Source organism: Phoca vitulina, unplaced genomic scaffold (genome assembly GCF_004348235.1).
Source record: "Phoca vitulina isolate PV1807 unplaced genomic scaffold, GSC_HSeal_1.0 scaffold48, whole genome shotgun sequence".
NCBI lineage: Eukaryota > Metazoa > Chordata > Mammalia > Carnivora > Phocidae > Phoca > Phoca vitulina.
Window position 1 is genome coordinate 4,898,486 of NW_022589751.1, and position 16,303 is coordinate 4,914,788.

General features: G+C 40.8%; 1 protein-coding gene across 3 annotated transcripts in view; it reads right to left on the reverse strand.

Annotated features, from left to right (window-relative positions):
- HTR7 (5-hydroxytryptamine receptor 7) overlaps positions 1 to 6,349 on the reverse strand; it is a 77,493-nt gene extending 71,144 nt beyond the window's left edge. For all 3 annotated transcript variants that reach the window (XR_004302689.1, XR_004302688.1, XM_032432384.1), the window contains exon 1: positions 5,721 to 6,349. Coding sequence is in view for 1 of the 3 variants with exons in the window: in XM_032432384.1 (XP_032288275.1) it covers positions 5,721 to 6,265 (545 nt within the window). In the remaining 2 variants the exon portion in view is untranslated. The remainder of the gene's footprint in view (positions 1 to 5,720) is intronic.
- Positions 6,350 to 16,303: the final 9,954 nt, after the last annotated feature.

A 16,303-nucleotide genomic window follows, 5' to 3' on the forward strand; every position in this document is an offset into this window, starting at 1 on the left:
CTCCCTGCTCCGCGGGAGGCCTGCTTCTCCCTCTCCCACTCCCCCTGCTTGTGTTCCCTCTCTCACTGTCTCTCTCTCTGTCAAGTAAATAAATAAAATCTTAAAAAAAAAAAAACAAACCTAAAACATTACCTATAGTTAGCACAACCCCTAACTGGATTACAATAATAAGTCTACCAATATGCCTGCCTAGCAGCTATTTTCTCTCGAGGAAAACAACATCATCTACAACATCTATAATTTTTCATACAAAATACTGAGTATATAATCAAATGTACTAGGCTTGCCAGGACATAGACCCAAAACCCAGAAGGGAACCAAAAAAAAAAAAAATCACAAACAAAGAAACCACAAGTGATTCAGATATTGGAATTAGTATAAAAAGAGACTAGGTATACTCAAGAATATAATAACAAGAAGGAGAAATTACATAAGGCAGAGAATTAGAATCAAGAAAAAGGATCAAATCAGAAAAAAAGGATCAAATGGAACTTCTAGGAGTGTGAAATTAATAACTCAATAGATAAGGCTGAACAACAGATTAGACAAGCAGAAGAGATGATTAATAAATTGGAAGGCAGGTCAAAAAGTTTTGTAAAACTGAAGCACAGAGTAAAATGGAAAATGGAAAATAAAGAAAGAGTGTAAGAGACATGTGTGATAGAGTAAAAGTTCTAAATTATGTAAATTTGAGACACAGAAGAGAGAAAGAATGGGACAGTAAAATTATTTAAAGAGATAACAGCAAACTGATTAGAGACTTTAATGCACAAATACAAAAATTACTAAGAATCCCAGCAGGGTTGACCACAAACAAACAGCAAAAAATAATCAATAATGCCACACCTGGGGACATCACAGAAAAACTGATAAAAATTAAAGACAAGGAGAAAATCCTAAAAGCAAGCAGAAGAAAAAAAGACATTATCTTCAAAGGCATAATAATAATGTTGGTTAATGGCTGATTTTTCAACAGAAATGATGGTAACCTGAAGACAATGGAAGAATGTTTTAAAGTGCTGAAAACCCCTCAAATATAGAATTACATACTCAGAGAAAATGTCATTCAAAAGTGATGGCAAAATTAAGACAGTTTCAGATAAATAAAAACTGACAGTATTTTTACTAACAAACCCTCACTTTTAAAAATGCTAATGAAAGTTTAACTGGTATTATACGAAAACAATGAATTGTGGATCACTACATCAAAAACTAATGACGTATTGTATGGTGACTAACATAACATAATAAAATTAAATTAAAAAAAAAGAAAGTTTAACTGGGCAGAAGAAAATAATCCCAGATGAAAGCATGTTAATGTAGGAAAAAAATAAAGAACAATGCAAAGGTAAATGTGTGGGGAAATAAGAATGAATACTGACTGTCTAAAATAACAAAAATAATATCTAATAGATCTTTTAAATATGTAGATTAAAATGCATGACAACAATAACACAAAGGATGTCAGGGGGTAAACAGAATTAAAATACAATAAGGAACCTTAACTATACAGTATTGTATTTACCCAAAACAAATGGAAACAAGTCCACAGAATGACCTGTATACAAATCAATGTTTATAGCAGCACTATTAGTAAGATCCAGAAACTGGAAACAATTCAAATGTCCATCTACAGGTGAATTGATAAACAAATTAAATGGAATATTACTCACCAAAAAAAATGAAATAAAATAAAATAAAACAAAATAAAGTACCGAAAGACTATAAACTATGGATGAATCACACAGATATTATATTGAGCAAAAGAAGTCAGAATTAAGAGTACATACTATATTGTTCCATTTATATGAGGTTCTAACCAAGTGAAACTAATTCACAATGCTAAAAGTCAGGATAACAGTTATCCTTGGAGTATCAGAAACTGGAAAGGGGCAGAAGGGGACCTCTGGGAGGTTGGTAATGTTCAATTTCTTGATCTAGTGGCAGATTACATCAAAGTGTTCACTTTATGGAAATTCATCAAGCTCTATACTTAGGATTGTTCATTTTCTATATGTATTTCCAAAAGACATTAAAAATATATTTCAGACATACAGAAGGTTATATAAAGAATAACAAGACTGTATCAACTATCAAAATTAGAAACAAAACATTACCGGTATAGTTGGTAAGCGTGTTACTCCCTCATTACACCCCCACCCCCACCCAGAGATAACCACTCCCATGAGTGAGGTGTTCACGATTCCTCTGCACTCTTTTTTCCTTTACTCTTTATATAAACTCACCTAAACAATGTATAGCACTCTTTTGCATGTTTTAAACTGCATGTAAAATATAATTTGATTTCTATTTTTATTTTTTTCAAAGATTTATTTATTTATTTGAGAGAGAGAGAGAGCAAGTGGGGAGAGGGGAAGAGGGAAAGAATCTCAAGCAGACTCCCACTGAGTGCAGTGCCCCACCCGGGGTTCAAAGATCTCAGGACCCTGAGATCATGACCTGAGCCAAAATCAAGAGTCAGACACTTAACCAACTGAGCCACCCAGGCGCCCCTGATTTCTAGTTTTAAAAGATCATTCTGAAAGGGGCACAAGGCAACTTTCTAAAATTATAAAAATATGCTATATCCCAAGTGGAGTGTTGGTATAGACATTTGTCAGAACACATCAAGCTATGCATTTAATATCTGTGCATTTCACTATAGGTAAATGTTATCTCACTTAAGACAAATTTTTTTAGAAGAGATCATTCTAGCTACTTCATGGGCAATGGATGAGGGATGGATAGAAATGAAACCAGGAAGGCCCGTTAAAATACTTCAGTAGACCTGAGAGTGCCAAACTCATCTACCTGAGGAGGAAGGAAATAAAGACAGCTTGTGGGCACAGTTCTTTGAGCAGCTTAACTGTGAACTGGAGAAGTAACTGAAGAGAGAAGTAAGGCCAAAGGAAAATAGAAGATCAAGCTTGACCCAGTTGAGAGGAAACACTGAAGACAAAGAAGAGAAGAGGGATCAAGGAAGGAACAAGATCCTTGAGATGAGAGGGGGTGGGATGGGGAGCGCAGGTGGTTTGGTCTTTGCCGGGGCACAATGTCTTCTCGCCTTTTAACTGGACAGAAATAAAAAGGGAACAGATGTAAGAAAGACTGTTTGGTAGTGGAGAGATCATGAAGCTCCCATCCAATGACTGCTACTTCTTCAATGATCATGAATCATCATCTGAGAAGGATGGGGAAGGGAATGTTGAAGACTCTGCAGAAGAACAGCATGGAATTGCATTTGAAAAGGCTAGAAAAGCATCCCTGTAAGGTGGGGTGTGGTTAAGAAAAATCAAAGGTTCCATTTTGGACACGTTAAATGCTCAAAAGATATCCAAACTCTCACAATACAGTAAGAGCTCAAAGGCAGGAATACTATTATTCATCTTTGATTATGCTGCACAAAGTACACTGTAACCTAACCTTGTATTCAAGAGGGAATGAATAAATGAAGATGAAAATTTTTCATATTTTCTTAGCACATTTGTATATCATTGGTCATATTCTACAATAAAACTGAAGAAAACAGTCTCCAGAAGTAATTCACCTTAGATATCAAATGCATTTTCCTTTTTCTCATTTTTATTTTTGTGTGTTCTTGGAAGAAAAGCAATCTATGTCTTCCAGTGTTACCAATTCTTCATTTTATCTAAAAAAAAAAAAAACCTATGTTCATCCTCCAAAATAATTTTTTAAGCAGAATTCACCAATGGAGCAATTCTCATAGGAAATAAAGAGATAGACTCTATATCCCTATATTACCACAATTTGTGACAATCGTAAGGACATACTGGATGAAGAAACTGGAAGCTCTTGCCAAGAAGGATTAACCTCTGTCATCGAGATATTCCTGCTGCTTGCTGGTAAGTCACATGTGCACACTGAGTGAAGAAAGCCTTTAGCTCATGTATAGGAATCTCAGGGTGGTCCCAAGCCAAACCTGAATGTGCCCAGCAGGACAGAAGCAGGACAGAAGCACTGGCTGGGCTAGGAGATGAGTTAGGATACTGTGCTGTTTACGTATCATTTATCAATTATGAAAGGAAAAAAATTATAAATGCATTTCTTGCAGCATAAATTTATATGTGTTGTACTACACTAAGTTCCATTTAAAAGGACTCCATTCATGCAAGAAGCACCGATTTGGTTGGCTTAGCAGTCCAATTTTTATGCTTACAATTCATTTATATACTTACTATGTATATTGAATGCACTCTCCTATTTCCTGTTGCCACAGCCAGACTGTGAGTGCATATGTTTTTGTCATTCTTAACTACAGTAATTCAGAACTTCAGCTGTCAAGTTCGGAGCTAATATTCTCATATATGCCATCCGTGCACTACTCTTAAAAATAATTCCTTGTTTGCTCTCAGAAGCTCCTACCTAACATGATATATAAAATGGCAGGGTCAATTCTTTAAAAATAACCTAGATCTTTAAACACAGCTACAATATATTTTTTCCTTGAAAATATCCCCTTTCCTATCATTCTCTTTATTCAGTAATTATAAACCCTGGTCAAGCACTAAAACAGGACAACATGTTAAATACCAACAAACCACAAACAGCAGTGTTTACAGGGAGGAAAAGGAAGAAAATCTCAGTTTCCTGCTAAACCATCCTTTGAGGCACTGTCATTTTAAGTGTGGAGGCATCAATCATTTCTTCTATGCTGAAGGGTTTACACATTTAAAGGTTCTGTAGGTCCACAAAGAAAATGAGCAATCGTTTCTCTGTATCATTAAACATAACAGGATACCAGTCCTGTGCAGGTTTTAAAACACCAGCAGAATTATGTGGATGAACACTAAGGTTTACTATTTCAGTTTCAAGAGAAACAGAGTTATTAGGTGGCCAAAGAACATTGGAACCATCCTTCGAGTTGTCAGTTGCACAGTGTTTCAGGGACCAAAGACTAGCTCCATTGCAGCATCCTGTAATCCTAGAGTCTGAAGAAACCTCAGGGATCTCCTAGCCCAATCTGACACCCAAGAATTTTACCAGAATTTTTCCCCCAGTATCTCTGACAGATGGTCAGTCTCTGTTGTAATTACTCCACTGGGGAGTTCTCAAGAGAAGATTCTCAAGGGATATGATGAAAGGCTAGAACCAACCATTCAGACAGGGAGTAAGGCTCCAGTCAGCAAGCCTGCAGGACCCAGACAGCGTTTCCAAACACTAAAATCAGACGTCCAGGAGAATGAGATTCAGAATCAGCAATCATAGGGGTGCAACGTTTAGACATGTAGAACCCCCAATTCTGGAACCCTCCTCAGTCCCCTGCCTGGGGGCAGCTCCCACAATCTGGAAGCAAGAAGGCTTTTCAACGACTGATTTCTTAAAGTAAGAAATGACACTTTCAGACTCACAGCAAGGGTTTGTCGAGCTCAGAAAGGATCAAATCCCTTCCTTCTAAAAACCAAGCCAAGGGACCCCGTGCTGGAACTGCTAATGCTTAAAATACTTTAACTTTGGTCTTAAAACCCTCACTACAGTAAACTAGAACATTTCGGGCTCTTTTTTTAAAGGTGTATATAGGCTATACTGTAACTGTAGTTGCTCGGTTGGTGTAGGGTTGATGTGTGGGGGTTGATGTTTTAGGCGCAGCCCTTCATCCCGCCGAGGAGTCTGGCTTATCCTCCCCGGAAAGGCGAGCGCTCGCGGTGGAGCTGCCAGCACATCCGTAGCCGGACCCCGGGACGGGGCGGCCCGGCCCTTACCTGTCGATGCTGATCACGCATAGGGTCATGATCGAGGCCGTGCAGCACATGACGTCCATGGCGATGAAGACGTTGCAGAAGAAGTGGCCAAAGATCCACTTGCCCCCGATGAGGTCGGTGACGCTGACGAAGGGCATGACCGCCACGGCCACCGAGAGGTCGGCCAGCGCCAGGGACACGATCAGGTAGTTGGAGGGCTGGCGGAGCTTCTTGACGAAGCACACCGAGATCACCACCAGGCAGTTGCCGGCGATCGTCAGCAGCGTGATAAGCGTCAGGATGGAGCCGATCACAACTTTCTCGGCTCTGCCGTAGTTGATCTGCTCCCCGCAGCCGGAGGCATTGTCCGGCGGCGCGTCCCAGGTGGGCACCGGGCTGGCCGTCACCTCTGGGACCCCGCGCAGCAGGTGCGGCGCCCAGGAGCCCGAGACCGGGCCGGCGCCGTCGGGGCTCAGGTCCGGCAGCCCGCGCCCCACCTCCGGCAGGAGCAAAGAGCGGAGGTGCCCATAGAGGTCCGGGCGGCCGCTGCTGTTAACGTCCATCATCGTGCCGCTGTGCGCTGCTGCCCATGGAGCCGGCGCCCCCGCCACGCGCTCCGGCCGCCGGCCCGGGGGGCTTCACCTCGCCGGTTCCGCTCCGCCCGGCCCAGCCATGGAGCGCGCGCCGGCCGCTGGGGGGCGCCTCGGCTCGGCCTCGCGGCCCCGCACGTCCCGGGGCCCCAGCCGCTGCGGACCACGCGGGAGCGCGGCCGCGCCGAGACTCCCTGCGGGAGGCGCCTCCGGCACCGACGGACGTCCGGGACGCGCAGCTCGCGGGCCCGCGGGCACGGCTCGGCTGGCCGCCCCGCAGCCCGCAGCGCGCACCAACCGCGCGCTTCGGCCGAGCGCGCCCGGAGGCAGCGGCAGAAGTTGCGGAGTGCGCCCCGCCCCTCGCGCCCGCCGCCGCCGCCGCTCCCCTGCGGCAGCCACGCCGCGTCCCCGCCGCCGCCGCCGCCACTGCCGCCGCTGCCGCCACTGCCACTGCCCGTGCCCCTCGGGCTCCCGGGACGGGCTTCCCCGGCTGCGCCGGGCCGCCGCCTCTCCCGCGCCTCCCTGCCGGGCGGGGGGCGGTGCTCCCCGCGCCTCCCCGGATCCCGAGCCCGTTCGCTCACAGATCCCTCTGTGCGGCTGGAGGCGCGGACCCCCTCCGACAGACTCGAGCGTCCTCACAGAATGAACGACACTTGGATGGGGGAGGACTCGGGGGGCCGGCGGACGCTCGGACTCATTGCAAAATGAACAACCTGGAGAGGATTTTTTTTTTTTTCTTAATTAAAAAACCTTTTTGAGCACTACACCAAGCAACAAACAGATACTTCCGTTTCCTATTTTGCCCACTTATGAGAGAAAGCGAAGATAGAAAAGGAGAAGCATCCGAATGGGGTGGGGGTGGGAGCTCAGAAGAAAGCAGGGAGAGGGTGGGATGCCTTCAGGATTTGGCACCCAGGAGGAGCTGGGGGCTCTGAGGAAGGGACCAACACGGGGCTTAAACCCATTGTGACTAACCCTCTAGCGTCTAGAAACAGGCCTCTCGGGCTCTGAAAATAGACCAGGGCTGTTTTTATATTCTGACTTCAAAGCTTAATACACTGAAATGAGGGTTAATTTTCCCATGGTATTCTGGAAATCTTGCCCGTAAGCAAAGAAATGACCGGTTATAATGTTCTGCAGAAGAATCCTGGAGGTGTATGTTGACTTAGTGCCTATTGCCTAAGATCCCCTTCGTATTCAAACCCTGTCAGAGTGGCTGATTTTTATTATTTGTGAGACTTACTTCACTCCATTTTGTATAAAGGTTTTATTGGAAACCAGCAGTGATTTCTTTAAAGACTCTAAAAATAATCAAATCTGTTTTCTTTTCTAGTTAGGCCCTAGCAGATTATAAATAGGAAGAAAGGGAACAGAAATCTCAAAATGTATTGATCTGAGAGCTGAATAATACTCTCATTCTTCAAGGTGGGTATTAGCCCTATTTTTCCAGATAAGGAAACACAGTTGCTACTGCATTCAGCTGGTAATAGGTTTCCAACCGAAGTTTATCTGATTAGTATGCCCATATTCTTCCCTCTACACATTCAAAACCAGAATTTTTTAAGTAAAAAAAAAAAAAAATCCCTACATGGTGGGCTAATGGTCACTATGAACATGTCAGGGTCTCTCCTCTGAAATAAGCAGATCAATACATTGAGTCAGAGGAAGGGTGGAAGATAGTTACATAGGCCGCAAAGCAATACCATTTAGTGGTTAAGAAAATGGATGAGGAAATGTCTTCAATCTTACTTAATGTTAGTGTTAAACATAATTTCAGACAAAAGAAAACTAGTTTGCAGCTGGAAGGCATCTAAGAAACCATTTGTTTACCCTTCAAGACAGAGAGGGAAATAGAGGTTGAGAGAAGTTTAATGACTTAGCCAAGATCATATATGACTACACTGAAATGGTTCAATTTTCTGGTTTTGAGTTTAGAATTGTCTCGAGGACTCTTAAAAATTCTTTAAGGGGGTAATTTCACAAGCTGCTTTTGACTTTTCTTATTTTAACTCTTCAATCATTTTAACTTATTTTGACTTTCCTCTTCTTTTCCCCCCCTGAGTAATCAGGCCAACTTACATTCTGTCTTGGCTCTCGTAAATAATATCCCACATTAATGAATTATACAAAGAATTTAAAAGCAATAGTTTTATTATTTGAATCTACAGTTAATATAATTTGCCACCTACACTCCTACCAGCTCTTACCCGGGCTACTTATTTCATAGCAGCTTCTGATGTTTTTTGCATTCATTTTTTCATTGTAGGACACCAAATAATCAGTAAAATACTACTTTCAAATTGACTTCCTCTTCCATTTTCCATATAGCATCAGGTCCAAACTCCCCTTTTTATAGAGCAGTCACCTCTATCACATTATCCTTGGTGATGGCTGGGTGTATTTCCTTAGAGTTGCTAGGTTTTTAATTTATAAGCTGTCACAATGCATAAACATGGTTATTGAAAATCTCAGCTTCTGCAGCATTACCTTGCTTATGTTGAGTGTAGATTTCATCTATCATTATTCCAGAATCCTGACAGAACTATCTGGAATTCTTTGTTTCCCTCTAACCTTGACTAACAAATAATCCTCTCTTCATAAAAACGCTAAAAATCTCATGTATACGTTTCCATAATTTTCTTGTAATGAAAAGCTAAAAGTAGAGCCTCATGAAATGTCCATAAAATACCTAAACACTCACCTAAATGTGTTATTTGTTTTGTCCTTGGTTTCCTAGTGTTGAAAATCCATACCAAGGTGTTGCTTCCTTCACCCTCCCCCTGCCCACCCACTCTTTAGCAGTTACACTGGAGAGAATAAGAGAAGTGTTGGCATTTAAATCAAATTGTGTTGTTCGTTTTCATCCCTTTTATTTCTTTTACTTAAAAAATAACTCTGCTGCTTTAAGAAGTATGAAACCTGTCTAGACTCTCACTTCCTATAACAGCAGTCTCATAAAATTGTCAATGAGGGCACTTGAGACTATAGCTTTCTGATGTTTCCAACTGGTAATCTCCCTCTCTCAAAACTGCTCTGGGGTAGTAGAGAAGAGCAGCCGAGTCCTACAACATGAATTACCGTCTTTTTATAAGCTCTTCCTCCCTCTAGGTACTCATCTAGCTCATCCACAAGCATATGCTTAATCGTATTTATGCAGACGCACACATACCCATCCATAGGACATAAGCTTAGAAGAGTCTTTTCCCCTAAAACCAGCATATTCTGACAATCTAGATTTGCTTTAAGAAACACAAGTAAAATAAAGCTTTCTATGCCATAGGATCCACTGGCAACTCACTAGTCAGTTAAGCATACTAATGTCATGCTGACTGGGGTTCCAGTAATTTCCAATGCCCAATGGAGCTGACTTCCTACAGAGTTACTCTTTTACTTCTCCAAAGTTTTTCAGCTTCTCACTTTTACACCCCATTGCCTCACTCAACTAAACTATTCGCCGGGGTGTCCCTTGATCCCAGAACTGGATGAGGAAAGACTAGGAAAACCAGAATGCTTGGGCAAATGTTGTGCTAAGATGTTGACATATAAATATCCAAATACTACCCTATGGCCACCAGTTGGGCTGTGGAGCATAGCACAGAGACAGAAGTCAGAACACCCATCCTCATGACAATGACTAAAATCTGTCAACAGACACTGGGGAGGCTCAGCTGGGATAAGAGCCGCTAGCTAGGCTGGAACCAGGAACGCCCCTTTCTCTGTGATGACCCCTTTTACCATAGCTAGTTTTATCCTTTCTAGATTCCTGAAGCATTTTTTTCATATCTTTATTCTAGCATCTACCAGTGCAATATGCTTTACATTTACCCGACTCTCTTCCCACTAGACTGTGAACTTCCCAAAGACAAGGATATTTTCTTATTTCTGCCATGTGCTAGGTGTTCAATAAACATTTGTCAAATAAACTGAGTGCAGAACAATGCCTACAACCAAGTGTCATTCATGATGTAAAAGAATTCCTCAGCTTAAAAGTAAATTGCGAGTTTTGTTTTATTTTAGATATATGCATCCTTTAATTATGCTACCTTTGTTTGCATTGTCTGTTAGGGCTGCCGACAAAAATGTACTTCTTTTCTTTTGTTCCTTCCATTTAGAAAATTTTCATTCTCTTTACAAAATAAATATAACCTTTAAAAAATGTCATAAGGAAAGATAAATAGAAAATCAAAGAACAGATCCAAGAACGCTTATTTTTAAATTACTCAATTTTTTCATGCTAGGACTCTTTTGAAATATAAGTGGTACATGCGCACCCCCTAGTGGGAAATCTATTCCTCAATACAAATTCCACAAAGAGAAAAACTCCCACGGAGAGCTTTTGTCAGGGAACAAATTCAACAATGTTGGCTTTCATGCTCTGAACCTGAAGGACTAATTAAAAGTAAAATGAAGTTCTTCGTAGCATCCACTTTTTGATTGAGTCAACATTTACTGAGTGTCTAATACTGCAAGTTGTAGTACAATATGCAAAGCCTCATAGTATAGGTATGAACTAAAGATGAGCCCACAGAAAGAGGCATTGGACCGGACTGGGGAAACCAAAGAATTCACAGAGCTAACATCTCAGTTCAACTAGATATTGCATTGGTAGACTGGAGGAAAGGGGACAGGGTTCCATAAATATGCGAGACACTTTTTAAATAAATATGTTTAGATTCTAATATGTTTAAATTTAGATTTATTTTTCTAAAGATTTTATTTATTTATTTGAGAGAGAGAGAGAGAGAGAGAGAGCAGGAGCAGGGGGAGGGGCAGAGGGAGAAGCAGACTCCCCACGGAGCAGAGAACCCAATGTGGGACTCGATCCCAGGACCCTGGGATCATGACCTGAGCTGAAGGCAGATGCTTAACTGACTGAGCCACCCAGGCGCCCTAAATTTAGATTTAAAATAACTAACTGAATATTGTCAGTATTTCTAACTTACATGCAATATTTGTAAGTAAAGCCTAAATATATATATTTACTTATTTAACATGTATTAGATTATATATAAAAGATGATGATATATGTATATGTATATCTATAAGGATAATATGTATATATGTGAGTCACCATAAATGTGAGTGCTACAAATGCAGAGTGATGCAGGGGGCCTGCATTGTCAACCCAAATAACAGCAGCAGTATTACTGCAATGACACGACTTTTTGAAATGAGGAACAACTCCTCTAGTTTTCTTGCAGTTCTAACCAACTCATAATTCCAAGCAAAGTAAAGTATAGTCTGTTTACTCAATAGTTATATTCCTGGAAACTTCTGTGTAAATAAAAAAATTGTGAAAAAAATTGCTGTGCATTTATATATAAAACCTGTTTAGGTTCTAGATGCAAAAATACGATAAACAAGCTTTGCCCATGCCAGACAAGGAGCAAGTGTTCATCCGACAAGACTTTCTCATACATTGCAGGAGAGTTAGCATCCCTGGGCCCTTCCTGCTAAAGCTAGTAGCAGCCATCCCACTTCTCAATTATTGTGACAACACTAAGTCTACAAAAATAACCACATAAATTTTCAAGCCCCCCCCCCCAAAAAAAATACATGGTTGGCTGGGAGGTAGAAGAGAGGGCATCAACACTGTTGCAGAACACTGATTTAAAGAATGGTTCATCAAACATTTTCTGTAAAGTATAATATATATATTTTACGATTTCCAAGCCAAGATGCAAGGTTGAGGCTATTATGTAGGTCCTTAAATAGCAAAACTTCCTTGTGTAATTTTCATTCATAGTAATGATATGAATTGAAAAAGACAAGTTAAGCAGTATTATCATAAAGCTTAAATGCTTAAATCGGAATACCTTTTTTGGATCATAGTCTTGATGTTACAGTATGAGGTTAGACCATAATTTTCATAGCTGGAAACCAGTTTCTGTGCAGAAAATGACCTAGATTATTCCTAGCCAGATGAATTTCCCAAAGACACAATTTTGCTATGTATGAACAAATCAGTTTATGTGATTTTTTTAAAAAGGGAGATGGGGTAGAAAAGAATATCTAAAGGAGATATATCATCAACCAAAAGGAGACTAAATCTGACCCAGTCTTCCTTGATGAGCCAAGCTGAAGATATTTTCCTTGATAACATTAACAAGGAAATCCCTTTCTGCAATTCAAAATTTTTTCAGTATCCACTACATCCATTTACAGATATTTGGAGCATGAACTGTGTGGTTAACTACCATGGCTATTATTTTTGTATAGTATTTAAGTTTAGAGCTCAAAATGGTTTCTAGTCAATGGTACAATAAATTGGCTAAAATTCTGTGTCTTTACAAAATCTTGTCACATTGTGCTTATGTTTCCTAAGTCTGATGTTAAAAATGACCCCTGCAGGAATCCCATCTGTAGTCATGGTTACCAATTCTGACAAATCTGCTTTAAAATTCTCAAAATTCTTCTCCATACACACAAAAAAAGCCACTTCCTAATCATGTGCCTTTTTTGGGGCACCATTTCCAGATGATATTTAGTCATATCGAAATTTTCAACAACACAAATAGCTTTTATATATCTACTTGATTATCAACTGCAATAGAAAATGCCCAAAATAACTTGATTTTTAAATGTCATTTATCCTGCAAGTTCCAAGCTGTATTTCCAACATACTGAGCCATAGAATTTATAGTTACTATGTTCAGAAGTGCTAATTTCTGTTTAGGACCTGTTCTTTCTTTTGCTTTCAATAAACATTCTTTGTAAACTTGCCTCCGGTTAAGAAGTTGTAGTTGCCTGAGCAATTTTTGTTTTCACTTAATATGCCACGATTTCAAGGCAGCATCACTGCAATGGGTAATTTTATCTATCAACTTGACTGGGCCACAGGGTACCCAGATATTGGTCAAACATTATTCTGGGTGTGTATGAGGGTTTTTTTCCTGAATGAGATTAGCGTTTGAATCAGTTGGCTGAGTAAAGCAGAATTAAAATCCCTAATATGGGGGGGGGGGGGGCTTCATCCATCAGTTGGAGGCCTGAATAGAACAAGAGGTCCAATCCTTCTTCAAGTAAGGGAAGATTCCTCTGCCTGACTGCCTTCAAGCTGGGACAATGTTTTTTGGTTTTGTTTTGTGTTTTTTCTGTCATTGGACTGAAGCTGAAATATCAGCTCTTTCTGGGTCTTGAGCCTGCCGGCCTTCAGACTGGAGTTACATCAGTAGCTCTCCTGGGCCTCCAGCTGTCCACCTGCAGATTTGGGGACTTGTCAGCCTCCATAATCCCCTGAGCCAATCACTAATATGATACACACACACTTTTTTGGTTCTGTTTCTCTGCAGAACCCTGACGAATAGAACCACTTATTTTACTTGTATTAAAAAACCAACTCTGATTGAAATTTCAGTCCTCCTCTTTCCATTCATTAAGTTTTATCATCACACATCTTTCTAAATACCAGTTCTTCCTTCAATTTCTTTCCTAATGTCTTCTTAAGTTGTATTCTTTTGTCACAGGCATACTTTGCATCTAAAAGAGGTAAGAATATTCTTTATTTTCACAAGGCTAATTTTTATAATATACAAGCCTTCTCCATCTGTTTTTCATTTTCAAATTTTTGATAGAAATATAGATATTAAAAAAATTTCACTTTCATTTTAATTGCATGTTAAAAAACAACAACAACAACAACAACAACAACAACAACAACTAACATTGCAAACAGGGATAGACTACCCTGGCTCAGAAGATGGATAAATTTGGAAGATATCAGGTCAGTAATGGGAGTTTGTAGGGGAAGACAAGAAGATGAGAGAGGAATAATTGAGAGAGGCTTCCTGGATTGGTGAGGTCTTATGGAGTCCCATTAGAATTCTAGGTTTAGCAATTAACTACTCTAGTATGTTTTATCAGGAGCTCTGGGAGAAGCTGGGCAGATTGTTCACTACACAGACTTACCAGCCATGTGGTGAATGGGAGCAAATACAAACACAAGAGGAAGGGTACCATTTTTCAATCTGCACAGGAGCTCCGGTAAGTGCTCCATCCTTGGGAATAAGAGCGGGGGTTCTTTTGGGGTTGCTGGTGTATCATGCCAGCACACCACATGCACAGTTCAGTGCATTTCTGGCCATGTGTTTAGATAACTGAACACATCCAACAGCTACAGTTGTGATGATGTGGGTATGAAGGTGAACAAGAGCTCATGGGTTCATTGATTAAATCTGCAAATTTTGACTGAGCACTGTCTACTTTGTGCCAGTTCTGGATAAACCCCAAACCTCTGCATCTTGTTACTTTTCAATTCCATGCATCAAAATCTAAATCAAGCATTCCCTCTTCCAGGAAAACATCCTTTATCTCCTCCAAATCTCCCAAACTCCCCCTCGATCTGGGAAAGAAGACCCTGCCAGATGCCCCTGACACACCTGTGCAAATCATGTTATAATACTGCTTTCTTGCCTTGCCCCCCACCTCAATCATAAGCTGCCAGAGGACAGGGGCCCAGTGAAGTGCTCATTTACGAAAGGGGAACCAAGTGAAAAGAGGATAAGGACAAAGATTAGCTGAACACACACTGACTTTTGGGGACCAGCTCAAGAAAGACAGCCCTTTGGAGAGAACTAGAAGGGCTCAAAGGTTGCTTTGGATACCAAAAGCTACCCTTTCTTTCTAAACTCCCCAAGGAAGAGGAAATGACTCAAGAGCCAGCTATCTTCTCTGACCTCAGATATAATAGGAATAACAGTATCTCCCTTACTGGCTGGTTGTGATGATTAATCAGATAATGGCTACAAAGTGGATACAAAATGGATAAATCAGATAATGGACACAAAGTACATAGAGTAATTATACAGTACTATTATTTTCCAGGCAGAAATTTTCAGGGTCTCCTTCAAACTCTGGATCCTTGCTGCCTCAGCTTCCCCTGCAGGCTAACTTCTGACCCTTCTTCCTTGTTCTTCTCCCCTATCACCATCCCATCCTATCTCTCCCTCCTCCCTTCCCAACCTCCAACTCTCCCCACTGCTTGCCTTGCCCAGCAGACAGTACAGGAAGGGAAAATTGAGCCAAACTGCCCGGATCTACATGTAGCTCTATCCCTATTACCTGAGCCATAGATTTCTCAGATGTAAAGTGCAGATGTTGCTAAACAAAAACAAAAGCAAAAAACTAGTACTTAACTCACAGTTGCTTTGAAAATTAAATAAGATATCTAAGTAAATACTTACCAAATTGGCTGGCCAAATTAGCTGGCCCTCAGTAAAGAGTTCAGTTACTCTTATCTATTCATTTTCTTTTTCCCCCTTTCTTTTCCTCTTCACCTAGGCCTCAGGTGAAAATGAGAAAAGAAGTTTAATTGGTACAGTTCACAACAAGAGCACCATGACTTTCAAAGAAAGAAGCCCTCTTTAGTCTAATGGTGACATCAAAGAATCAGTGATCTTATTCACCTTCACCACACATTGGTCACATTTCTGACCAATCTAGATTTAATGGTCATAGGTGAAGATGCCTGTATGATCCTGCAAAATTAACACTAGATTTTCTGATGAAAAGCAGAGTTTGCTTTGCATGACCTTGTTCTGTTTACAGAAGTAAAAAATTCTTTTGTTCTTACTTAGGAAATACCAAGTATTGGAAAAAAGCAAAATATTTCTTCTTTATCAAATTTAACCAAAAGGAGAATTGCATGCTACCACATGGAACAGAGCCCTCTTAAAATTCCCTTCTGAAATCAGGAAAGAAAGCATGTAAAGAAGGACTAATCAAGGTGTGGTCCATAGACCAGAGACTATCTATGTACTGTTTAAGTACAGAAATTGGAAACTGTTCAGAAACGTTTATAGCACTTTGGTATTGTCTGGATATCTAAGCCTCCAATCAGTGGACTCTTCTTATTCAGCTGAGTACAGGGCAATTCAGTCGTTGTCAAATCAGTTTTATGAGGCCAGAGCTGCTTACCGGTAATGCACAAGGGACCACGTACGGGTCTGCGAAGAATTGGAGACGGGGTAGGATACGGTAGGATGGGGTGGAGGCGAGACTGGCCCTTTGTCACAG